We start from the raw sequence: 26,641 nt of genomic DNA, 5'->3' as shown, positions 1-26,641 counted from the left end.
CTGTAATTAGCCCGCTGCACCTCTGGGCATCCACAGCAGCCGCTCACCTTCAGAAAGACCCCATAGCCACGTCTCTGCTGTGTCTGAGGTTCTGGGGGCCACCTCCTCCTTCACTTCCTTGTGACCCTGTTACTGCAGTGGTTTACAGACAGGCCCACTGGTTTAAGCTTCAAGTTTACCTCCTACACAAGCAATTCAATCAGGCATTATTCTGAGTTGGGCTTAAGGTAGAAAGGTGGTAATTCAAATATTTCTGGAGGCTTCTGGTCTACTATGGAAACCGGCTCAGACACTGAAATCCTGTCCTCTAGGCCTCCTTTAAGGCGGTCCCTGAGAACCCAATTAGAAGGCATGGCCTCTAGAAAGCACCTTTGCAGTATTACATGACAGATAATCAAAGAGGCAGGTAAGAAAATGACTAGCATGTAGGCTAGGATGTCACAATCCTAGCAGCTGCGTCTTCCTAGTTTGGAAGGACAGAGACTGCCTCCAGGGCTGAGGAACAGTGATGGGGGAGAAAGGTCAGTCAGAGTCACTTGCCCCGTCCTCTCAGCAGGGAGACCCTGTGGAGAGTCTGAAACGTCTCAGGCTTAGAGAATACTTTTCAGTCTTGCCCCATTGCTACAAATACTTTGGTCTGCAGTCGCCCTTTCCTGTCCTGTCGGCCCTGGAAAGGGATAGGGAGACTGAGGAATGTCAACCAGAGAGGCAGTGCCTGATGACACTCCACATCTCAAGAAGATGGCTGTGTCCTATACCTAAACCAAGCCCCTTTCCACCTGCCCTGAGGCTGCTGGGTCCCTGGAGGGGACTGCCCTGTCAGCTCCTCTTCGGGATGTGTGTGTGGATATATAGGGATCTATATCTCCATCTATCCCTGCGTGCATGCGTGCGTGCTTGTGTGGTAGGGGCAGGCCTGAGTTTGGGGTCTGCTGTAAAGTGTATTTGTTTTCATTTGTTTCTGGTCAGGCCTTTGAAGCCTGTAACAGAGGAATCTATCACCTAGCAACAACTGCCCCCACTGATTTTATGTCAGTTCTCACCACCCTCAGAACCACCCTAGTCAGCAAACTATTTAGCTGGGGTCCGATTTCAACAACAGGGAACTGAATGGTATTTCACTCACAATTACTGACAGACAGGCTCCAGGAAATACTCAAAATCCTGGAATCAGTAAGAGACCTAACCATTATTCCCCTTGATACCTCATTCTACTCAGCTGCCTCGGATCAAAACTGATCACAAAAGCTGTGTGACCTGTTCCTCCATATACATAAACATAACAGAAATGGGGAAAAAAGGGAAAAAGTTAAAGGAAAAAAAGCTAGAAACGGGCTGGAGAGATGGCTCAGTGGGTAAGAACACCCGACTGTTCTTCTGAATGTCCAGAGTTCAAATCCCAGCACCCACATGGTGGCTCACAACCATCCGTAATGAGATCTGACGCCCTTTTCTGGTGTGTCTGAAGACAGCTACAGTGTACTTACTTATAATAATAAATAAATCTTTAAAAAAAAAAAAAAGCTAGAAACGGAGGGAAGGAGAGAATGGAATGAGGAAGGGCTGCGCTGCCTCCCTTGCTGGCAGACAGACCTGCAAAGACCTTGCTCGGCCCACCTGCAGGTCCCACCTGCTTCCCCACCCCCGCAGATGAGGTCACAGCTGGGCTCCAGCCTTATCTCCACAGCGGCCACATCCCAGCACAGGGTGCTGGCTCAGCTCCTAGCTAGCCACAAGGTAGAATTACCTCCTGTCTCAGAGCCCTTAGCAAGGCTCCACGGCCCCTCCCAAATCCCCAAATTCTTGGCATGTCCCAACCCCTCTGAGGAGACTAAAATGCCATGTTTCTCTCCTGCCTAGAAAATAAAGGAGAGGGCACTTCTAAAAAGATTAGGTTTTCGACTAGGGAAAAAAAAAAAAAAAAACAAACTAACCCACTGCATCCCCCAAAATGGTTTGGCAAGCACCTGTTGTTTTAGGCACCAAAACTGAGTGGGAGCTGCTAACCCAAGGCATCAATTTCCCCTAAGGACAAACCAAAGCCAAAACCAGATAGTGATGTTATCCTGTGCCATCCTTAAAGAGGCTGCAGACCAGCAGGCTCAGCGCTGATACCTAGGAGGGGCTATCCAGACAGCATAGGCCTGACAGCCCTATCCTCACTGCAGTGTGACTGCAGCCAACACTACCATCTTCACGGATCTGCCTTCCCTCTGCCAGCAGGGCCCAATCTGGCCCACCTTGCCTCCTAGGGATTCTGAAGAGAAAGGAAATGCAAATATGCTTTTATTCCTGAGGAAGATACAGGGAAGGAGGTGGAGAAAGAGACAACTACTGAGAAGTCTGTTGCAGAGAAGGTTCTGCGGTGTATCACAGGCCTGGGGATTGAGCCTAGGGCCTCACACACACCAGGCAAGCACTCTACTCCTGAGCTATGGCCCCAGCCCTCTCTTTACTTTTTATTTTGAGACAGGGTCTCCCTACCTTGCCCAGGGTATTCTTGAATTCAATCTTTAGTCTAGGAAAGCCTTGCCTTTCCATTCCTTCTGCCCTAGCCTCCTCAGTAGTTGTGATTACAGGCCTGTCCACCAGGCCTGGCAAGGTACTCGTATTTACTGGATATTCACTGTCCTTTACAGCCTATTGCTCTCCTGGATACTGTCTGAGAGAAGTGTGCGGGAAGGAGATAGGCAAGGGATACTTGCCTGTAATCCCGCACATGGAAGGCAGAGGCATTAGGAACAGGAGTTCCAGGCCAGCCTTGGCTACAGGTGATCCCTTGTCTGAAACAAACAAAAGTCAATAAAGCTTCTTAGAGACTTGGGCACTGGCAGCTGTAGACGAGCGAGGGCTTAAGTTCCGTGGCTCACAAGCATCCCCTAGCAGACCCACAAGTGAGAGGGAAGTGGGTGCTTATGGGCATACCGGAAAGATGTGGGGAATGGGCGCTGTCCTGCACTCGTGTGATTACAGCTAAACGATAGGAAGTGTTGAGAAGTCAAAACGGTTGCTTGTGGCTGAAAGATGAACTGGTTTTATTTCTGGAAAGTGCCCCTCTCAGATTTGGGAACCTGGGAGAGAAACAGAACAATCGGCTCCTGTATCAGAGAAGACAAGCCTGTATCATGACAGGCAATGACAAAGCAGCCAGCACTGGGGCATGGGCTGGGTGTCTGCAGGAGGGTGGGGTGTCCTGTTTACAGCACCATGGGGTATTATCGGCCCATCGCATGCAGCAGCCTCCACAGCTCAGCCACCTGGCGAGGCACCCTGGCACCAGGCCAGACCATTTCACCACACAGCTGAGCAGTGGCGGATGCTTTGGTTCTTGGGCAACAGCAAATGGAGAAAACAAAACAAAACAGCACCTACTAGATAAGAAGCCTTAGGTGCTATCTTCCAGAGCCACTTGGCCCTGTCTCCCAACTGCTACACTTGTATGGCTCCAGGGAGAGGGGCTAAGAGAGGAGAGGCCCAGCAGTCAGGTGGTGTCAATGGAGCCAACTGCACACACGGCAGATAACGCCTTTGGTAAGTAGGTATGAGTGCCCACTGAGCATCAACTCGCTGATGGTCTCTGCTGATGGGAGAGGAGTAAGACAAGAAGCTACTGGCAGGGGAGTAGAGGGGAGAGCTGATGCCTCTGCCCCATCAATGCCAGCTATCTGACACCAGGCACACCGGTAGGGGATACTCACCCCCACCCCCAGCAAAGGTGCTTTCAGAAGGGCCACCACTTTGTCTCTGCCTCCCCCGCAAGACCCCTCCTTGGAAATCAACTCAAGCCTAACCCCAGCATAGGAACTCGAAGGAGAGGTGAGAGTCCTCAGGATGAAGACTATAGATAATGTAGGGCGTGAGACATCTCTGGTTCTTCTCAGCTTCGCCAGGGGAGAGAGCAATCAGCTCAGACCCAAGCCTTCTGGCTGGGCACCCGGAGGGACAAGTTTATCGTTTCCCTGTCTTGCAGGCCAGGTAGGAGGGAGGAACCTGGGATGGGAAGATGCTCTTAATCCCACTGACAGCATGTGCCTAGCCTTCCTAGTACACCTCCAAAATGGAGACATAATTTTACACCCAGCAAAAAACTCAACAACTAGCTGGGTCAACCAACAAGGCATGAGTCACTTTCTCATGCCATCAGACTTTGAAGCCTTCTTCAGTCCCCTCTTTTAAAGAGAAAATAGCCCTCATGACAAATATGCTATAGGAAATAAGAACATCCAGCTGAGGGAACACAAAGCCAAAAGCTATGCATGCTCACCGCGAAGCAGCACAGCGCTACAAGGATCCTCGTTTCTCTCCATGCTCATTGGCACACATCTGTTTCCTTTTGTTCTGTAACCAATGAGCTTCACTTAGGGATGAGAGGCAGGCAAAGCCAGGGCAGTGTGGAGGGACCCTGAGGGACCCTGGGGGCTCCTACCCTGCCCTGTCCACTTGGGGAGCAGCACTTGAGAGACCTGGAGAACAAAATACAACATTTCCCCCCAAGAACTGATTCGCAGGACGGAGGGGAAGTTCCTCCAAACAGCCTCACAGGGATTGTCTTTCTATTTTTGGACATGTGTTGGGATTGAACAGTGTAGATGGCCTCATGAGCTCCCTGTGGTTTGGGGCCACTTCACTGCTTAACTCGGGACATGTGGTTTTTGGAAGAGAAGCTGTGGTGAAACCGAAACCCCCAATATGACTATCCGGGGGTTACAGACCTCCATGGAGAGCCCACGGAGACCCCATCTATATGACTATTGGGGGGTTACGGACCTTCATGGAGAGCCCTCGGAGTCCCCATCTATCCCAGCTGTTACATTGGATCTGGAGTGAGAGCTTTCTCTGTTCTGTTGTCTAGCACTGAAACTCAAGGAAGCACTCTATCGACGAGCTATAACCCCAATCCTGACTAACACTTCCTTCAACACTAAGCCACAGCTAACTTAAACCTTCACTGGGAGAAGAAACTCAAAAGAACTAGACTGGAAGGGGTCGGGGGGGGGGAAGTTCCATCATGCTACCCCTTCCAAAGAGACTTACCCAGAAAAGAGCAATGGGATTTGTGTACACTCTAAGAACTGCTCAGCCAAACCCTCCATCAATCACTTGACTCCATATTTAAACGTACAACTCAAGAGAACCAGGGAAACCATTTCTGGCTTCATGTCTGATTTCCCTAAATGTAAATCACGTCTGCAAGTAGCTGGAAGAATGGGTCAAGAGAGAAGCCTTTTTGGAGATGTCACTGTGGGAAAAGAATATAAAGAATCCGCTAACTCTGTATCTTCCAGGAGGCAAAGGGTAGCCCCGCAGTGTGTGCGCAGGCATCAAAAGAAGCGGGCTGTGGGCCTCTGACATTTGTTCAGCTCTCAAGAAACTACAGTTAGAAGAAAAGGAAGTAGGGTGAACTTTTCACCCTTTATCTCGATTCTCTGAAGAGGAGTTTCTGTAGGATTGGAGCATTCTCAAGACAAAACAAGTCGCCAGCAGTTACTGATGGAAGCTGCTTTCCTTGCGGATCTAATGGAGCCACTGTAAGAGGAGCCCACACGGTAGCCTAACCTCCCATAAAACAATCCTCACCTCCTGACTGTTTGAAAGTAACAGGTGCCTTAGGGACATACAAACTCAAAGGACGAACAGACATCTTTTTCCTTGCTTCCCTTCTCATGGTAATCTGATTTCTATTCAACAGAGAAGAAATCATGGCATCCAGTCAGCTCTTAATTAGCTTGTAAGATAAGTGGGGAGAAGGGAGAACCCAGATTAGGGAGGTTCACCTAGAATGAGTTTTGCAAGAGGACAACTCTGAAACTGTACCGTGGTTTCTGTTCTGATTCTGTGCACCCCACATGCTCACGCATTCATTCCGCTGTGCGGCAGAATCTCCCAGACTTTTATCACCTCATGGTGAAGGTGAACTCATCTCTCCAAGATTGAAGTGCAAAGTGAAACCTTTCATTCCCTGAATAGAAGATTTTTTCAAGGACATTTCCCACACTTGTATTTTAGTAAGACTCAACTGTTCCGTGGCTTCCTGGCTGAGGTGGTTCAGGAAACAATGAGAACCGAAAGGTTCTAGTCCCTTCCCTTGCTAGGAACTTAGATGATCTTACCTGGGACTCGGGAACATTGCTTTTAGTCTCTGGGCATGTTGGATTGGTCAAGGAAAGATGAAAATAATTTAGAAGTAAGACAAGTTCTAGTGAGGAAGGTTAAACCAAGTAAAAAGGAAATAAGATTACAGATCACTGCCAGGGCCAGGAAGTGGGAGTGGGTGGGTTGGGGAGCAGGGCAGGGTAAGGGTATAGGGGGCTTTGGGGATAGCGTTTGAAATGTAAATGAAGAAAATATCTAATTAAAAATGCCTTAAAAATAAAAAAATGACAGATTACTATCAATCAAGTAATTTCCTCAATCAAAATAAATTCTACTTTATGAATAAACCATTAGTAATTTTAACTCTATCCAGTCTGCTTTCGTCCTGACTTTCAGCAAACTTCTAGGCAACATATGCTTAAGCAACCATACATGCAATTCAATATCAGCCAAGTTACATAAAATGCTTATGAATGTTGACAAAATATGACAGCCTTGTTTTGTCACCTTCCCCGCCCAAAGGAAACTGTTTGTGTCATTCCTCCTGTTGACTTTGTCATGTCAATGTTCTTGTCAAGTCACATTAATTCAGAACTGTCTTTATCAAACTCTCAATGGAATACCTCAATCATGAAGAATCAACAGATGCCAAGACTTACTGGGCCAAAGGTTATGTATGGGGAAAAGGATATTTATATTTACACAATGCCAAACTATCACCACATAAACCACTTAAGAGGAGAAGACTGTGCCTTTACAGTAAGAGAGCTGGTGGTGACCACCTAAAGCGATCAAATTTAGCATGACGAGGATGGAGGCCTAGCTCAGTGACACAGTGTGTGTGTATGAAGCCCTTATGCTCAATCCCTGTCCCATCTTCAGAGACAGCATTACCACTTAGGAACAACCTGAGACTACAAACTTGCTAAAGTAACTCGTATAAAGACACAGCTTTACCCACGGAAGGCTTATTTTTGTTTTGAGATGACATCTCACTATGTTGCCCTGGCTAGTCTTGAACTTACACCTGCCCCTGTCTTCTGAGGAAACAGAAATAGAGCTAACAGGGTCTAGAAGAGCTCCAAAATGACTTTTTTTGTTTTGTTTTTGAGACAGGGTCTTTTTGTGTAGCCTAGCTGTCCTGAAACTCACTCAGTAGAGCAGGCTGGCCTCGAACTCAGAGATCTGCCTTTCTCTGCACTGCCACCACCTGGCCTAAAATGACTTTTGAAAATGTATTATGGGGAAAGAGTTGTGAGAGATCCAATGCATTATTTATATGTATGAACTTCTCAAAAAATAGGACATTACATTAGACAAAGAAATGTTATTTAAAACAAACATGGGCTGGCGAGATGGCTCAGTGGGTAAAGCACAACCTGGATTTCATCCCTAGAACTCACTGTATGGGTGGAAGGAGAGAATGGGCCCCAAAATGACCTCTGACCTTCACATGGGCACTAGGTGACATGTACACATACCACAAAAACATAGGACAGAGACACCACAACAGCAATGAAATAAAGGGATGGGCAGGGAGACAGCTCAGTGGGTAAAGTGTTTACTGAGCAAGTGCGAGGCGCTTCCATGGATCCCAGCATCCATGTAAAAGCTAAGTGCAGTGGCAAACATGTGCCTGTAACCCAGCACCCAGGGGCGGGGGGGAGGGAAAGACACGTCAGGTGCTTGCTGGCCACCTAGATTACACCAAACAGCAAGCTCCAGGTTCACAAATTGACCCTGTTAAAGAAGACGAGGAGGAAGAGGAAGAGGAGGAAGAGGAAGAGGAGGAAGAGGAAGAGGAGGAGGAAGAGGAAGAGGAAGAGGAAGAGGAGGAGGACCACGATGACAATGGGGAACAATTAAAGATACCTAACACTGGTCTCTAGCATCCACAAATATACACACATGTACGTATGTAAATCATCTCTACACACACACACACACTTGGAGTACTGGATTGAAAAGCTTTTTAAGTAAGAATTAAGTGAGCAAGATCCTTTATGCTGAGGATATGGGAAGAGCATTGGCCCAGTATGTTTAAGGCCTGAGTTCCAAACCCTATAACAAGGTTACAAAGCAAGCCACCAAATGGGAGGTGTGAAAACTGATGGGATATTAAATGATATAAGGGCACAGTTAATTTCCTTAGGCATGATAATATTGTGAAGGAAACTGTCTTTATTGTCAGGAGAAGCTGCTGAAGTGAAGGGGGGAAGCATCACGATAGTTTCAAATAATTAACCGAAAAGACTGCACATGGATGCACACGTGTAGAGGTCTGTCTAGATACACATATATTAATGAACACAGGACAGCATTCAGATAACTTGGCCTATATATATCTAGTACTAGTTATACAGGCTAGCCTGGGCTACAAAGTGTGACTCTGACTTTTTTTTTTTTTTCTTTTTGAGGGTTTCTCTGTGTAGCCCTGGCTGCGTTGGAACTCACTCTGTAAACCAGGCTGGCCTCAATTCACGGATCCATCAAACTCTGCCCCTCTAAGTGCTGGGATTAAAATGCTAGAGAGTCTATCTTAACAATGGGAGGAACTGAACTCACTCATCAGCACTGAATGAGAGAGATTTTAAAGTAGTCTGTCCCTGAAACAGCACCAGGAATAGATCATTACAGGTTCTTGACTCAATATTTGCCCTTGAGGGCAGAAGGTTCCAACTCCTAGAGGGTAAAGAGAGTGCTGCTGACCAATGCAGCTCAGGTGCAATCTCAGAACTCATGTTATCATCTGGGGCATAAGGAAGAGAAAGAGAAAACAGTACAAAGTCAAAGGTAAACAAGCCCTCCAAGCAGCTAAGGCAGCTGTGTTGTAGGCTCCCAGATGTCCCTGCCCACCTCCTCCCAAGCAGGGAAATATAAATAGTGCTCAATTTACCTGTGGCTGGCCACAGCAGAAGGCCTGGTCACATGACTGGGTGAGCTGCAGTAACCACCAAGCTTACTCAGGAGCAGAGGGCACATAGGGTGCTGGCTTGCTACACTTCACTAGCTTGGACTCTGTCAGGATCCACTGCACTTAACCTTGGTTTTTGATTCCTTCCGCTCTGGGCTGGGCTAGGGACAAGGGCTCAGTTAGGTTCCTCAGAACTAGGGCCATCAGTCACCCAATCTGCGCTGCTTCGTTCATGAAAACCTGTGGGGAGGGTTTTCTGGGGTGCAGCTCAGTAGCAGAGCATTTACCCAGCATGTCTGAGGCCCTGGGTTCAATCCCCAACGTTGCCAAAAAAACAAAAACAAAAACCTGTGTGAACTCTTGTTCCACTTGCAGAAAGCCTGGGTCATCCTCACTTAAGCTCTATTTCATGCCACCCCCCACCCCCGCCCAGCAACACAACGGTGAGCCCCAAAAAGCCTTCTACATCCCACCCAGTGAATCCATACCTGGGCCCTGACCTTCTGGAACTGAACTGGAAATCAGTGGCAAATTACTATGCTGTGGCCTGGCTGTGGAAAAACCCCAGAGTGTGCTGGGCAACACTCCAGGGCAGCCCCTGCTCTGAAGTCCTGCTCTTGCCAGTTGTTCGGATTTCCTAAGAGAAGCACAAAGGTTATACGGTGCCTCCAGGGTAAGCCAGCCTGAGAAGCAAGGCTAGGTGGCCCCCGGGCGTTGAGAGCCTTGACAACTGCCGGGAAGAGAAGAAAGCTGCCAAAGGCCTCCTAACAGAAGGCTGTTCCCTGGTTACCACTCTAGAAGCAGCTTCTTGAGGCAGAGGGTGTGGTGACACACATTACTCGGGAGGTAGGTGACAGACCAGACCTCCTCCCCTAAGCTGCTTCATGGTAATGTTACCTTCTAGAAGTAAGGAAAAGGCTTATCTTACTGATGCAAAAGGATAATTGGATCCAGGGGACAGTATGGGATATTAATCAGCCATATGTCCTATCCCAGCATCTGAGTCCCAGAAGGCAAGCTCAGTTTAGTCCTGTGGAAGCAGACAGCACTGTTATTGGCATAGTGGCTCCCACACAGACATGTAGGCTTCAGACAGACCCCCTAGGACTTGGGAGCAGCCTCTTTTCACCCTCCTCCTCCTTGCTCTGACTGACTGTCCACCACCCATCCGTTACCTTGAGTCAGGACACAGCCAGAACAGTGGAAGACACAGGCAGATACACAAAGAGGACCATGGAGGGAGTCTATACAACTTGATCATTTCCTAAAGACAAGCAATCTGAGTCCAAGCAGGGATACTTACATAGTAAATGGCTCACGGCTCTACTTCACATAGCTGGTTGGGCCATGGAAAAAAAAATATCCCTTAAGGACAGCTTAATTACAGCCAGGTTAATCAAGTCTACAGCAGCCACTGCAAGCGCCTAAGAGATGCTTGCTTACCACAACTGAAGGTTTTTCAGAAAACTGTCTTTTTTAAAAAAAGACTTATTTTTAATTATGTGTGTACTTATGTGTCTGTGTGTGGGTTTGCGTATGTGTATACAGGTGCTTATAAAGGCCAGAAGAAGGGGCTGGATCCCCTGAAACTGGAGCCCTGGGTGGTTAAGAGCTACTCAACTACTGGTAACTGAATTTGGATCCTCTGTCAGGCCATCAAGTGTTCTTAACCCCTGAGCCGTCTCTCCAGTCACAGAAAACCTTTAACAAAGAGGGGGCTTTGTTAAATAGTAAAGCCCCGTGTGGTGATATATAACCCGCAGTCCTAGCAATCAGAGGACAGAGGCGGGAGGACCACAAACTCTACAATCGCCTGGGCTACATAGGAAGAATCTGGCTCAACAGACTAAGTAGACTAGGGTTCATTCATTCCCTGCAGCAGAAGCAAAAATGACTGGATGCCTTTAAGGAGCACAGCCAGATGGCTGAGGTAGTGTGGTGTGTAAGAGGGAAGGGTGGGAATACAGCTGGGTCAGTCTGCTTCTCTGACTTTACTTAGTAAGCCCAGACCCAGCCTCCTCAGGCCTGGGGTTAAGGGAAAGATGGACAAAAGGGCACTTCCCTGAGTGTAAGTTCTAACTCCTGCTCCACTTGGTGCAATGTCCTGCACTAAACCACACAAACTCCCCTGAGGCCTACCATATTCACAAGGCAGAGGGTACAACTGCCTAGTATATGGGCTCAGAAGAGCCATAGCCTGGACTAGGCCTATAACCTGGCATCTCTCCCGAGTAAATACGCAATAGTCTTACTGTATGGCTATGGCACCGATGAGCCTTTCAGTTCTGTGTATTTTAAGAATTGAAGCCGGACAGTGGTGGTGCACACCTTGAATTCCATCCAGCACTTAGGAGGCAGAGGAGAGGCAGGAGGATTTCTGAGTTCCAGGCCAACCTGGTCTACAGAATGAGTTCCAGGACAGCCAGGGCTACACAAAGAAACCCTATCTTAAAAAAACAAAAACAAAAACAAAACAAAACAAAACAAAACAAAAAGAATGAAGAGCTAAGCGCAGAGCAGAGGAACACAGTAGTAGTGTTCCATCTCTAGGAGAGGAGGCATTCAGAGCATGCTCGGTGTGGGATCGTGCTCAGAGTGACAGCATGTTGGGGTAACCCTGCACACTCGAATGCTGGGTCAAGATGAAGCATGAGCCGCACTTGCAAACACAGAAACTGGCACCCAGTCAGTCTCCAGGGCATGATACCAATTTCGTCCAGCTGGAGAAGGGTAAGCTGCAAGCTCCTGAAACACAGAGGCAAAACCTGGGCTCCACCCCAGCATGTTATGTGAACTCATAACTTCTTGCATACCAACTGTTCCATCTGTTAAGTGGGGAGAATAAGAGACATGACAAGCATGTAGAAGCAACCTGGTAGTCACATTGGTCTAGTAATTACTGCTTAAATGTTTTTATTTGGAAATGATCTGAAACTGATTGTTCAAGAATGAGCACACAGGACACATATATGACCATTACCCAAATTTGCCTACAAGCACACACGCCATTTGCTATCCTGATGGCTGGCTGGTGCAGGCATGTTGAACATATACTCACAGGCTTTCTTTCTTTCTTTCTTTCTTTCTTTTTTTTTTTTTTTTTTTTTTTTTTTTTTTGGTTTTTCGAGACAGGGTTTCTCTGTGTAGCCCTGGCTGTCCTGGAACNGAGACAGGGTTTCTCTGTGTAGCCCTGGCTGTCCTGGAACTCACTCTGTAGACCAGGCTGGCCTCGAACTCAGAAATCCGCCTGCCTCTGCCACCCAAGGGCTGGGATTAAAGGTGTGCGCCACCACTGCCCAGCTACTCTCATACTTTCCTACATTCATACTTGACACCCACATGTTCACACTCTCTCACTCTCTCAGTGTGAGGGGACACCTTGAAAGGAAAAGGCAACTATGACAAAATGGGAGGTTAGGGACGAACAGAAAGCAGAAGGAAGTCTTGCTAACTGGTGGACTTATGGGCTCCGCTCCTTCCCCTGCACATGACAAGCATCCAAATGTTCTGTTTGACCCTGGCTAGTGACCACACAGCTCAGACAAGTCACATAAAGTGATATAAAGTCAGTATCTGTCTGTGCTGTGGGGTGTGTGTGTGTACTTGTGTGTGTGCATTTGTGTGCAAGTGTATATACACGTGGAGACCAAAATCTTCATCAATGGCTTTTCCACTGCATTTGAAATTTTTTGGTTTGGTTTTGGGAGGCAGAGTCTTACTATGCAGCCATGACTGGACTGCTACTCCGAGATTTGCCTTTCTCTGCCTCTTGAGTTCTGGGATTAAAACCGTGTTCTATCACACTGAAACTAATTTTTTTTCAATTATTCTTTTTCTCTGAGTGTGTACGATATGTGTGGGAATACAGGGAAGTGCATGCCACAGTGTGCATGGGAAGTCGGAGGACAACCTTCAGGAGTCAGTTCTCTCCTTCAACAATGGGATCGGGGCTTGAAGTCAGATCAAGCTTGTGAAGCAAGTGTTTTACCCACTGAACCATCCTACCAGCTCTATCTCACTTCTGAGACATGGTCTCTCACTCACTAAACCTGGAGTTCACAAATTCAGCTAGGCTGGCCAGCCTATGATAGTGGGGACAGTGGGGATGTCCCTATCCCCACTGCCCGCTGTGCTGGGGTAACAGGGTAAGTGCGCCCTGCTTCCACACGGGTGCTGGGAAGCTGAATCAGCTCTGAGGCGGCAACTGAGCCATCTCTTTGAGCCCTTCCTCATTTGTTGTTTTTTACTTAAAGACACAAAACATACAAAACAAACAACAAAACATTATATAAATGGGAACTTTATTATATAGAAATATTTTTTATAATATTTGTTAAATAAGATTTTGCCTTACAAGGTTGGAAAGTTACTGGAAAAGAAACCTTGTGTACATACAAACATACAAACATTAGGACATGACATAAATCTATAGAGAGAAGCCGGGCGTGGTGGCGCACGCCTTTAATCCCAGCACTGGGGAGGCAGAGGCAGGTGGATTTCTGAGTTCGAGGCCAACCTGGTCTACAAAGTGAGTTCCAGGACAGCCAGGGCTACACAGAGAAACCCTGTCTCGAAAAACCAAAAAAAAAAAAAAAATCTATAGAGAGGAAAGTGATCTTTTAGAGGGATTAGTTAACTCCAAGAAGGACACCAGGCAAGGCTCCCTAGATGGAGAGAGGCCCAGAATCCAAGTCTCTGCTGTTCCCCCTACTGGGTGCTATTAAATACCACAAGGACCCCACTCCTGGTTAGCCAAAAGCAAGAAGAGGGCTGTGCTTTGGCAGGTCATGTGTCCCAGGCTTCCTTACCATTAGGAATGTGAGAGTGGTGGTACCAGGCATTATCCTACCTGGAGGGCTAAGTTGTTTTGGTGGCACAATGTCACTTGTGCCCACTCCCTGCCATAGGAATGCACCCAGGTACATTTTTATGGTTTCACTCAGTCCCATATAGGAAAGATGCCCTCTTACAAGTACACAGGCGGATCTTCCCCATACCATTCCAAACTCAGTGCTCATAAACCATGACTCCAGAGGCAGGAACATCAGTCTGTCCCCAGTTCCCTGCCTGTCCCTGGGGAGCTACCGATTCCAGATGGCAACTGGATACCTCAGAACAGCCAGAAACACTGAAGAGCCACCACCATACCACACGTGCAGGGCTTCCCGCTATCCACCAATCTACAGCTCACAGGACAAGTTCAAGGTGTGGAAAAATCCATGGTGTGATCACCTTGGGAAGCTGAAGGAACAGGCTTATCTCTGCAGCCCACTTCCAGTTCTCTTTTAATCAGTTTATCGGGTACACTTTCAGCCTGGACTACAGATACACATCAGAAGGGAAAGCAGAGCTGGAGATGTGCTAGGCAGTGGGGGTGCCACGCTACAGCAAGTTCACAATAGACTTCCACGTGTACCAAGCAAAAGGGCTTTGTCAGTCATATGGTTGTGGCAAGTTGTTTCCCTGGGCCTCGGTTTCCCTATCTGCAAGAACAAGGAAATGCCATCCTTCCCAGCAGGGCACGCTGAAGGTGGATGTACCAATTGTCTCAGATTCTCTGAGCAACGCAGGTGAATCTGGGGCCATTCAGATGTGAAATTCTCAGCCTCTTACTACACAAACAGCTATTGATTACTTTTCTGTTATGAATGCAGAATGATTCATGTGACGTTCCACTGGAGAAGTGCCCATCACTTCCCTCAGGTTAAGAGGTGCTTGTCCCCCAGGATGCGGCTCCCACGGCCCTCTTATCCCCTCTCCATCCAGACTATGCTGTAGGTACCATAAAAAGCCCACTGGCTGCATCCCCTCTATCATCTTCACTACCCACACCCACCTCCCCACCTCCCCGGTCCTGTGTGATGTCTGATGTGCACAAGTTAGGCAGATGACCACCATCCCAGGACAGTAGGACAGGCTTCTGCCAACCTACAGATGCGGGGCAGGGAACGCATCTGTTACCAACAGTGGTTCTCCAAAACCATGTGGTTGATCAGACAGGCTCAGGAAACTCACAGTGGAGGGAGTGTAAAGGAGAGGCGAGGGGGCAAGGGGAGGAGCAGAAGAGGAGGGAGGAGGGAAGAAGGGAAAAGAAGCTGCCTCCCCTCCTCATCACATGTTAGCTCTGCTCAAGGTCACACCCAGCTGAGCAGGTTTATTAAACCATTTTATCTAAGTCACTAGACCCATGGTTGGAAACAGGGAAACAGACTGCAGAACTGTCCAAGTGTCTAGGGTTAGGACAGTGATCATGAACACCTCTCCCCTGCATTTCCCTGTAGGGGAAGAGAAGGAACAGAAATCCCTGGGATGACGCCTGGCATGGGGGAGGGGGCTTTTAATCTGATCACAACTGGGAAAGCCACCCTAGGGTACACTATAACTCTAATGCCTGGCCTAAAAAGCCACTAACTTTGCAATTCCTGCTTCTCCTTGTTGTACAGTATAACACTACCAAAAAAACTGGCACCGGTCTATCTGGTGTAAAAGGACACTGGGCACTCGTCTCAGTCTCCTTGATCATCAACCACACCTATTTCTAGGCCAAAAGCCAGATAGCTCAGACTTTAACAAAACTTTTAACAAAATCCTACACATTCTTTCTTTCCACAGATCAATCTGGTGACTGTCCATGTTTGCCCCTGTGTTGGGAAGAGAACCTACAGGCCTAGCAATGACTTACATGGAAATGCAACATCTTTGTCACCAGCTGGGCTTGAGGCCCAAAAACCAGGCTGAAAAGAAGCCCAATGATTTAAGGAGAGAACCCTGACACTTTGGAGAATGGGCAGGTTGTTCTGCAAGTAGCTGGAGGGGTATTCTAGAGGGGGAACAGTTTATGGGGACCAGGAGGGGAAAGGCCATTACAAGTAAGCCTGGGGGAGGTGTGGCTCCCTTCTGCACTCCACTGCCTTTCCAGCAACTCAGTCCAACAAGTATTTATTGAGCATGACACTCCCCACTTCGCCCCTGCCCTCCCTCAGCAAAAGCACTCAAATCTGTTCAAGCTGTGGGGTTTGTTCCACTGCACTTGAAATACTAGGTACCTACTTAAAAAGGCATGCACACAATTTCCAGGATGGGGCAGAAGGCACTTCAGAGATTTGAGAACACTGCTGACCAGATGAGACTATATAACACTGGCACTTAGTGTGTGTGTTTGCAGTGATGGGGATAGAACCCAAAGTTTTGCACATGGTAGGCATATGCTTTACCATCATACATCCCAGGGACCAAAAACAAGGTCACTTTTAAAAGAAAAGGGAGAGAAGACAATAGAAACATAATTTAATTTGAAAGAAAGAGAAACTGATTATTCGAAAACCCTACAATTCTATAACTAGCCTAGCACACACTAACTAGCCTCTCGTTTTGCACCTTCTCCAGTTTGCATTTAGAACTCTTATAGATATGCTACAGCTTATGTCTTACAGCTGTGTGTCAAATTCCACTTTTGGCCTTAACACTTCAATGCTCTCCTAAATGTTGTTATTTCAGACCACAGGACAAGGGACTCAGGTAGTAGAGCTGCTGGTACACTAACCTGTTCCCTAACAAGATGGTTTCCTGGAAAAAGTTGCCTGCCATTAGCAGATAGGGAGCTATGGCGGGGAGGAGGGCCCTAAATTTACAGCACTACCCTGCCAAATATTGTCCACCATTTAAGATGACACACTCTTGCAGCCTCTAATAGAATGCACCCCAATTCTTAACCATGGCCCAACTGCATGAGAGCAATCAAACCCTTTAGAAGAATCTCCCCAGGCTTCCACACACCCCTTTTAATAGGGAGCTGGAAGCACAAACTGCTAATGTGCAGGCGGGTGAAGCCTAAGGCACTCCATCCTCCCCCAGTGTCAGCTGTCTAGGGCTTCTGAGCAAACCCACAGACCTGTGTGCCTGAACAGGGCAGGGTAAGTGTCTGTACATGGCCAAGACTTCAGTTCCAGGTTCCCTAGGGCTGGACTTGCAGTTTTCCTATTATGAAATACTCTGATAGCGTTCTTTTAAGTTCATTTAAGCTGCTCTTGATTGGCTGTGGTACTCCCACACAGGAAAGACAACTGAAGCTTACTCAGCCTGAGGATAACCATTTAAATGACTCTAAAGCTAAGCACGCAGCTTTGTTGTGACTCTAAGGGAGAGAGCAAAGTGCCAGAAAACTCGGATGTCCAGTGGGCACTGGGAGCTGGAAGGGTTCATGTTCACAGCCAGCTGTGCCCAGGAATGACAATCCATCCGGAGCTCCACACGGCAGGAGGAACTGGAGCACAGGTCATTTATGAACCTTAGATAGCATCCTCAACTCTTCCCTCTCTGAGACCAGGGTTTGTTTTTGACCTAACTATGTGAATAGATTTGGCTAGTGTTTGGTTAATTCATACTCTGCAAACCAAATAATGGAACCTCTGTGAGGCTGCAACTCAGGCAGAGGAGAAAGCTGGGAGCAGTTCCTACTTGGCTTCCTTTGGCTTCGACTCCCTCTTCTAAGACAGGGAAGAACAACTTCTGTAGCAGAAGGGCACAAATTCTCTACCAGGAGGGCAGGAATTACTAAGTCATCAAGAGATTGTCCACACTCTTTAAACGAACTTGCCGTTGGGCATCTGCGGTGGTTAATTGTGATTGCCACCTTGTTGGGGCCTAGAATGATGGAAGGAACACACCTCTGGGTATGTCTCCAAGGGACTGTCTCTATTAAGTTAATTGAAGATGGAAGAGCTACCCTAAATATAGGTGGCAGCATTCCGAGGACTGCCTAGACAGAGAGCTGAGCACCAGGGTCCTCTCTCTGCCTCCTGAGTGCAGATGTAATACAGGCACCACTCTCCTGCTCCCTGCTGCCCTGTCCTGTAGGACTATACCCTTGAACTACGAGCCAAAATAAACTCAGCCAGGTATTTTGTCTCAGCAACAAGACAAGTAACATATATAGTATCCACTTGTCCTATGAAGTAACACCAGGTTTACCTTTCCAGCCCTTAGAAGGGCTCCACGCTGCCCATAGAACAAGAGTAAGACCAGGTAAGACCAGGCAGAACCCTTGAGCTAGTGTCAAGTAGTGCTTGATACACGTGACGGTATATATAAAATGCCCAAACCAGACCTGTCAGAAAACATCACATCATCAAATCTCAATACTTTAGCACAAAGACTCAGTGTGAGATTGGTAAGAACCTAGAGGCAGCTGTTTAATTCCCAACTACTACTATGATCGGGGAATAGGTGGACCTGGGGCTACCATATGACTCAGAACACACTGACTTCAGCAGCAAATGCAAGCAGAGTTCTTTTGGCTACTGAGCCCACCTAACTGCTTGGGCAACACTCAAATTCACATCATCACTATGAAAATTTTGTAACCCTGCCTCATGTTTCTTAGAGATCCATATCTGAACCAGAGAGAACAATATCCTCTTACCGCCACACCCCACAATGTTCTCATCCCCTTTCTACCAACATCTTTGCTCTGCGTTATGTAAGGACTTCTCATACTATCTAATACTGTGCTGTCCTAAAGAACACACAGACCTACACTGTTTTGGGTACCCAAAAGATTGGCATTTGTCACTGCTAATGACATCCTAGAAACTGGAGGACCCGCCCCTCCCAACTTCAAGAAAGTCATCACTACTGATAAAATATTTAAGGGTCAGATGCTTCAAAAATGCACTTTATGGCCACGCCTGGGCCTGGAAAAGCTATGGAAGACAGCAGCTAGCAGTATCAGGCTAGGGAGAGACCGAGAGTTCAACGCTTCCCAAATAGAAGCCATCTCAATCACAGGTTACAGAAGGACAATGGTGGCTCTTCAAGGATGTTAACTGTACCCCCAAGCTTTACTATACCACGTGGCAGAAAAAGTCCTAACTCTATTTTTGTCTTCCAGCTGTTTGGGGCATCACAAGCCACGGGGATGAGTACCTCTCTCAGAACCTCTACTCTACACCCTCTCTGTATGGCTCCATACCCATCTAAACACCTAGCCCCCAAGGGCTAAGTTTTCAAAATAATGCAAGAAAAGGCATTTTATACTTAGCAATGGCATTACTAATAACAATGCTACCTTATATTCAGGAACTAGCTACTCGGGAGAGCCACTCCCTGTGTCCCTCTAGGGACTCTAGTATTTTAGGGCAGCCATGACTTCTATCAGCTCTCACTGATTTGTGGAGAAAACTAAAAGGTAATGAGAACAATTCAAAACAGGAGCTACGCCTCACGTGATTTCCATCTAATTTTTAAAATATGTTCTCTGTAGTCTGAGTTGTTAGGTTGAGGGTGGGGGCCATAAGGAAAGAGGGGGAACAAATTTGCTTAACTGTTAAGCTTTTATGTAAATTCAAATGAGCTATGTCCCCTGAACACATGCCACCTGACAACCATGGGGGTGGGGGACCTGTCCTCACACGTGCTGATCGGCCACAAAGACTGGGAACTGACTAGAAACAGATGGTTCCTTCCCCCCTAAAATATGAGCAGGGACACAGCAGGATTGTGACCTTACCCTACCTTAGGGTGTTCTGAGGAAGTATACATTACACATGCTTGAAACTGATTCTACACTGGAGTAAGAGTCAGGTGTATTGTTCAGGACAAGGAGGGATTAACTTTTATACAATGACTCAACTCTGCCACTGACAGCATGAAAACAGACATAGCCAATATCCAAAGAGTGTGGCTGTGTTCCAATAAAACTTTATTTACAAAAAACAGGCTCAGGGCCAGACATAACCTACAGGCTATAATTACCAGCTCCTGGTTTAAGAAGGTTCTGGTGGAGTACGGTAAGTTCCCAGACAGCATCTGGTTTCCCAGGTTTGGAGAAATAATTAGCATAGTTTAATTAAGTGTTATCTTCATGGGGCAGGACCTGTGGCTCTGTGGTAGTGTTTGTGTAGCATGCACAAAGTCCTGGGTTCAATCCTAAGCACCACAAGATAAACAACAAAACTGTTGTTTCCATTCTAGGGATGTGGAGAAGGAGACTCTCAGGATAGGTAAGACTGGAGCCCAGAAAAAAATCAATTCCTACCTCTCTTTATCTATCATCATTGGATCTGGAAGAACACAAAATTTAGCAGCCTCAAACTGGCTTCAGACACACACACACAGAGAATTTAATTTAATTCAAGGGGCAATTGCAGTAAGAAGTATAGCGTGGGTTTCAATTACTCACCAGTGGCTCATGGTTTTCTTAGAGTTGGCCCTCATTTTTCTCTCAGCTGTCCCAGCTCCAGCTCATAAAAAAACACGAAGCCGTTCCTCGCTTTATGAAGACATCCCTTCTGGATGAACGGTCACAGAAGGTAAACCCGCTCTTTGCACCGTAACCCTTTAAACAAGGCCTAATCTATCTTGTCAAGAACCCAGCAGGGTGTGTGGTGCAAGATAACTGCACGGGCAGAGCGTTACATCTTTTGGGATGGGAAACAGAAACAGTGACGGCACTTAATTGTTCCTGAAACCCAGTCCCGGCTCGCAGCCTTTTTAAACAGTTGTGTTCCTGAGCCTCATTTAGAGCGCTTGTTCTAAAAGATGACAGAATCAAAACTTGAGAGGCCCTGAAATTCTGAAACCTGCAGCACTGGTTTCAGAGCAGTCTGGGTTTGCTCTTTGAAGCCTGAAAAGGCAGTGGGCTCTCCCCAACAGCGCTCTTACAGTAGCTCAGCAGAGACACACTTTTTACAGCCCCTTTCCTGTGCGGGGCACCCTTCTAAGCTCGTCATGAACTCACTTAATTCTTACGATACAGATATTGTTGTCCACAGAAAAAGAAAGGGAGTCCAGAAACTTCCTCAAGAGCATACACCAGCTCGCAAGTGGAAGAGCCTGTGTTTAAAACCCAGATTACAAACATCATTCTTTTCAGGGTCTGTGAAAGGAAAGAAAAAAAAAAAAAGTCCCCGTCACATGCCCTAATGGCCTAGGGGAAAACATTCCTGCACACTTCCCAAGGCATAGAAGAAATAGATAGAGTGAGGTCCCAAGTCAAAGCCCAGGTACACCCCCCACCTCCCTTTAATGCTTAGCCACAAAGAAGACCAAGAGGTTCAAGCTACTATTTCATCTCTCTCCCTACATTCCTACTGAAAACATAACAATAATCCCACCTCATAGACCAATGTCTCTTTAATACATCTGGGATATTAACAAGTGAAGAAACAATGGGCCAACCAAATACATAATGCAGGAACCCATTCAGTCTCTCTAAGTCACCTGAAGTTACATAGACCTCTGCTCTCCTGTTTTCATCAGTACCTCTAGAGACCCTGACCCTGCAAAAGGAGTTGGCCATGTCATGAAACCCAAGCTTGCTAGCCTATGTCCATCCCCTTTGCAACACACACACACACACACACACACACACACACACACACACACACACTGCTCTCCCTTCTAATGCTAGCTCTGTAGGGATCACAAAACAACTGCTCTTAACATGAGGGCTACACGATTTCTAACTACCGCACGGGCAAGGCTTCTGTCGATTTCTCCCGAAAGTGATGAAGGTTCTGATGCCTGCTGTTCTAGCTTCCCTGGGTTTCAAGGAAGCCCAAACAAAACCAACAGGTTTGTAGTCTTGTGGTTTGCTTTAGAGTTGACGATAGGCATGAGTTTGTCTGGGCATTGCCTTCTTCTACACCACCAGATTCTACACATACTTTGACTACTTGGTCACCATCTTGCTAGCAGATTTGATCAAGTTCTGCGTTCCAGAATGTGATACTAGCACATACAGTGAGGTCCAAATAGACTTGGCTTTCTACCTCAAAGACCTGATGAATCCCATTCCTATGTAGCAAGACTCCTGTAACAGAACACCTTCAGGAAGAGGATATGCAATGTCCAAGCTTAGTAATCTGCAGAAAGCACAAGAGACTGGTGTAGAGTCTGTCACAGTAGGATGGCAGGGACCATAACTTCTGTACATTTGGTACAAACTTAGACTTAGGAAGTGTGCAGTGATCCTTTCACATCTGGTGTGAATCAAACGCAAACTTCACTTTTAACTTACTGCCAACCTCCTCATGCAAGTAGGTTCCCTTTCCGTTCCAAAGGGCCTGCAATTGTGGGTCCCATCACAGCCTTGAGTGTGAAAGCAAGGTTAAATTTGCTCCACCCTAGTTTCCCCACACCCACCACATCAAGCTGCTATTAAGAAACTGCTTCGGCCAGAAAGTGGGGTATTTGACACAGCATACTTGATTGTAAGCACTCCACTGCCACGTTGGCTGGGAATGCTCTGGACAAAACACCTTCGGAGGAGGATGCAAACTGCCCAACTCCTGTACATAAGCACACACGCACAGAATGACTGGAAAGAGACAGCCATGTTAAGCAAGTCAGAGATATGGGAACATTCAACTTCGGGGCTACCCAGAGAGGAATGTAGAAAATCGGTAACAGAGGTATGTTTGCACCGAAGTAAAAGCCGTTAAACTAACTTATTCCAACGGGCTGAGTTCAAATCATCTCCTGGAAGAAGCATAATGTGAAAGCGCACGTGAAGTGGTGAAGAAAGGAACTCGAGAGCCATAGAGAGACGCTGGGGCCAAACTCAAGCAGGAGAAGTAACACATGGCTCCACCCGGCTCTCTTCCATGCCCCTCCCCCTCACCGAGCAGGCGTCCAGCGCCCACCGGTTCTGGCTCCCAGTGAAGCCCTCGACTCCGGACGCCCACAACACTCCTTGCACGCACTCTAGCACTTCTCACACCGCCCGGGCGGACACTTCGGACCACTTTTCGGTTACGCCCCCCAAAGCTAGCTTCCATCTGCCAGGTCCCTCCCCTCTGGTCCCCGGCCCAGGCACCCAGCACCCCGTCCCGGAGTTGCACCGCAGGTTCGCAGCTGCTCGCCTTCGCTCCCTCCGCCCTCGCGAACTCTGAGCGCCCCCTTTTCTCTTCTCTCACCTCCCATCCACTTCTAGTATTCTCCAGCCCGTCGCCCCAGCACCCGCTCCGGACCCGGCTCACCTGCGCGGCCACCCCCGTCCCGGCGCTGGTGAGGCTGCTGCAGCTGGAAGGGGACCGTAGCCCTGAGTGGCTGCAGACCGACCCGGGGGGAGCCAGCGGGCGCCGGTGGAGAGCAGCCCCGCCGGAGACCCCCCGCCCCTCCGCGCCCCGGCCCCCAGGAACCTCCGCCTCGGCCGCCCGCTGCGGCCCCGGACATGGCCCACCCGGCTACCTGCCGCCTCACCCCCACGGCGAGCCCCACACTGCCCCCAACCCCCGCGGCCGCTACTTATCTGCCCTACGGGCGCGGACCGGCCCCCTCGGCCCAGAGTTCCAATTGGCCTACATAGTCCCAGGACCTCCCCCTCAACCAATCCATGGCGGGGCTCTTCTGTTTCCGAGGATGATTGGTCCATGTGCTCAGCCATCAAGTCAAGACCCCCACCCTCCTGATTTTCTTTTCTTTTTTTTAATGTCCTTAAGACTGCCGATTGGACCTTCCAGTAGAGGGTTGGTTCTTCAGCACTGCCAATGAGAAGGTTCAAAGGGAAGGATCGTCACACCCAGTCCCAGGTAGTATGCAAATAATGCCATGTGATGTCAGGCTGTGCAGGGGGCGGGGCTGGATGTGGACTGGAATCAAACACTACTGAAATCTTTAAACGTGGTAGTGTCAAACTCTAAGCAGTTTCAGTGGGACTGAGAAAGCCTAACTTCAAAAGCCATTACATTTAGTTTAACCAAAAAACATTAGTTTTCAACTCTCATGAGATTTCACTGCAGCTGACAAACTCCAAACTGAGATTCGATAAATTTATACAAGGTTTGCCTATCATTTGCATGAGCTTTGCATTAAATTCGTACATTTAATGGCTACCTCGCCTCACATGACACTCATTTGTCTTCTACGTTTCCAAGTCCCTTCCTGAAGCTGGTCCAATCTCAATAAAAACAGCTGTTAGTCTGTAAATTAACTTGAGCCTTTAAAAGGGAGCTGGGAATTTCCCTTCAGAGCCATCCATTGTAAGTGTACCTAGCAAAACAAAGTAAATGATAAATCTGATCAAGTTTGATAGTGACTCCAACTAGGAAATCTTTGTCTTTCCAGCTCAGTTGCTCTCTGACCTACAAGTCAAAGACCAGATGGTCCCCAAAGAGAATACTGGCAAGCTGTGAAAATTATATGCTATATATATGTGAACACATTTTCGGAGAAAAGAAAAAGCAGTATTTAAGATACTATTAAAACAATGCTTCTCAAAAAAAAAAATCCATTACCCTTGCTACTTTGTTCTATATATGGAAAAGAAACAGAGCCAATCAACCCTGGACTGTCTGTGAGAAGGGACCATCCAAGTAATTGGATAATTCCCTCTAGATTTATATTTAGTTATGAATTCTAATTTTGACCTTGCTACCGATTTGTCTTTCTATTTCAGTCTTTACCGAGTTTAGTATTTTTTTTAAAAGGTATTCCCTTGAAGCCACACTTACTAATCAGAGGAAAGGGAGTAAACTGGGTGTGTGCTGCAAGAGTGCCTTGGGATCCAATACTGAAAGCAGACAATGCTCCGAGTGGGAATGCAACAGTTGGTTGAATATTAAAATCAGACCAGAACACAGAACATGGAGGCAAAGGAACATTCTGTGAAAAGAGTTTTCTCTGCAAAGACACTATTTTCATGTTTGAAGGATTTGCTTCAAGCTCTGACATATAGCTTGTTTGTGATGGAAGAAAACAGTACTCTTCTTTCCATGAGGACGACAGTCTTACTAAATGCCTTATAGGGATGAATAAGACCTGGTGGTTGGAATTAAAACTCATCCATTCTCAGGCTAGCTCAGCTTTAAAAAGTACATCTGATGGCTGGGGAGGGAGGTCAGTGGACCAATACCTGCCTGGAATGCTCAGAGCTCTAGGTTTGGTTCCGGGTATGGAGGGAAGTGAGGGAAGCAGATTGTACTCTCAATTTCAATTAGCTCAACATTCTCATACACTTCAGATCTCTGCCTTTATCAAGATGTATTTCTCCCCTGTGTCTCACAGCCTCACTGAGAAAACCAACAGCAATAGCCCTAATATTCAATGAATCCTATCCTGAATGCCAGATACGTATCAAGTACGTTGCATACTATTTCATTTATCCATTATGACTGAAACTGAGAGGTTGCTACTATACCCTCTTTACTGAGTCTTTGGAAAGAAGCCCCATGCTCGGGGTTACCCTGGAGGCTGACTCCAGAGCTGAGCCTTGCTTGATCTCTATGCTTATAAGACGTTTCATGAACTTTTTTCTACAATGATATGTATCTGGCTGGTGTGCCAACATCTGTCTAGTGCTTTGCAGCTTACACATCATCGTGTTATCTAACTCTCACTGTAGCCATGGAATGTACAAAATGCAAATATGATTGTCTTCACTCTACAAGAGGTTGGGTCACAGTGGCTCAACTGCTTTGCCCAAGATCCTTTGGCAGACACGGGACTTCCAGCTTCAAATACATTCCCAACTAACACTCAACTTCCTGATCACTAGGACGGTCTGAGAGGGAGAGGGTGAACTGTGTGGTCTCTTGCATATTCCTCTGATAATGTCTACTATTTTAGGACCCCTCACGTGTATATAGATCCTTAGATAGTCTTGTGCGATAAGGAGTGCTTTTTATTGGGTGAGCATTGTAAGTGTGTGTTACTGATAAGAGCCTTGGACTGAGGGATTTTGAAACACATTTGGCAAATAGCTTTTCTCTTTGTTTAAGAATCACCCTGACCCATCAACCTTCCAGACTTATTGTAAGGATGAATTGACACACTGTTTTACAGATGCAATTTTGCCTCGGAAAGAGGGGTTAGATGGTTAGATAGAAACAAGTTTTAAATGTTTCCCTAAAGCCAGGGTAGCAGTACTGAGGACCTAGGCGGTGGAAAGTCACTAAAGGCGGTACAAATAAAGAGTTGAATCTTCCAAATCCAGAACGGTATGGTATTTCCTGATAAGTTGCTGGCAAAGGACACTGAAGTTGACCCTAACTCAAGGCATAGGCGGCAAGCATGTATGCAACTCCTGTCCTCTGCTGGGTATCATGCCCAAGCAGCTCTCTCTTGTTCACTTCTCTGTGCCCGATAGCTTCCCCTAGCACGGGCGTGATAGCAGGATAAGGACCTCATCTGAACACTGGCCCCTGTCTGCTTCCACTAATGAAAGAGTCCGCAGTCAAGGCTCTGGAGAGGCTGTGTGACGCTAAGGGAGGAGATGCTCCCATTACAAAGCACTTTCTTGCTTGTTATTGTTTTCATTGTTATCCTTATAGACATCATAGCCAATAATTTACTCCTCACAGATTAGTTGAAGTGACTACTATGTGTCAGACTCTGAGCTTATGGAATTTAGCAAAAATGTTCCAAGATGGTGTTCCTAGGACCAGGGAGTTGGCCCAGTAAATACTATCAAGCCTGACAGCCTGAGTTTGATCCCTGGAACCCACATAAGGGAAGAAGAGATCTGACTTCCACAGTCATCCGTCTTCTGTACCTCCACAAGCATGTCATGGCACGCATGCAAGCGCGCGCGCACACACACACACACACACACACACACACACAATGTTAAAAATAAAAACGATGCTGTTCCTACCCTGCAGTTCACAGCCTAGCAAGCTCTGAAGCTTATAAACG

The 26,641-nt window shown here is 47.2% G+C and overlaps 1 protein-coding gene across 1 annotated transcript in view; it reads right to left on the bottom strand.

The window, feature by feature from the left end:
• Fam117a (family with sequence similarity 117 member A) overlaps nucleotides 1-23,182 on the bottom strand; it is a 45,360-nt gene extending 22,178 nt beyond the window's left edge. Inside the window, exon 1 of the mRNA XM_021177542.2 lies at nucleotides 22,987-23,182. Coding sequence (XP_021033201.1) covers nucleotides 22,987-23,182 — 196 coding nt within the window. The remainder of the gene's footprint in view (nucleotides 1-22,986) is intronic.
• Between the last annotated feature and the right edge of the window lie 3,459 nt (nucleotides 23,183-26,641).

This window comes from Mus caroli, chromosome 11 (genome assembly GCF_900094665.2).
Source record: "Mus caroli chromosome 11, CAROLI_EIJ_v1.1, whole genome shotgun sequence".
Taxonomy (NCBI): domain Eukaryota; kingdom Metazoa; phylum Chordata; class Mammalia; order Rodentia; family Muridae; genus Mus; species Mus caroli.
The sequence above is the reverse complement of the archived record's forward strand: the minus strand, read 5'-3'. Positions and strand labels throughout refer to the sequence as shown.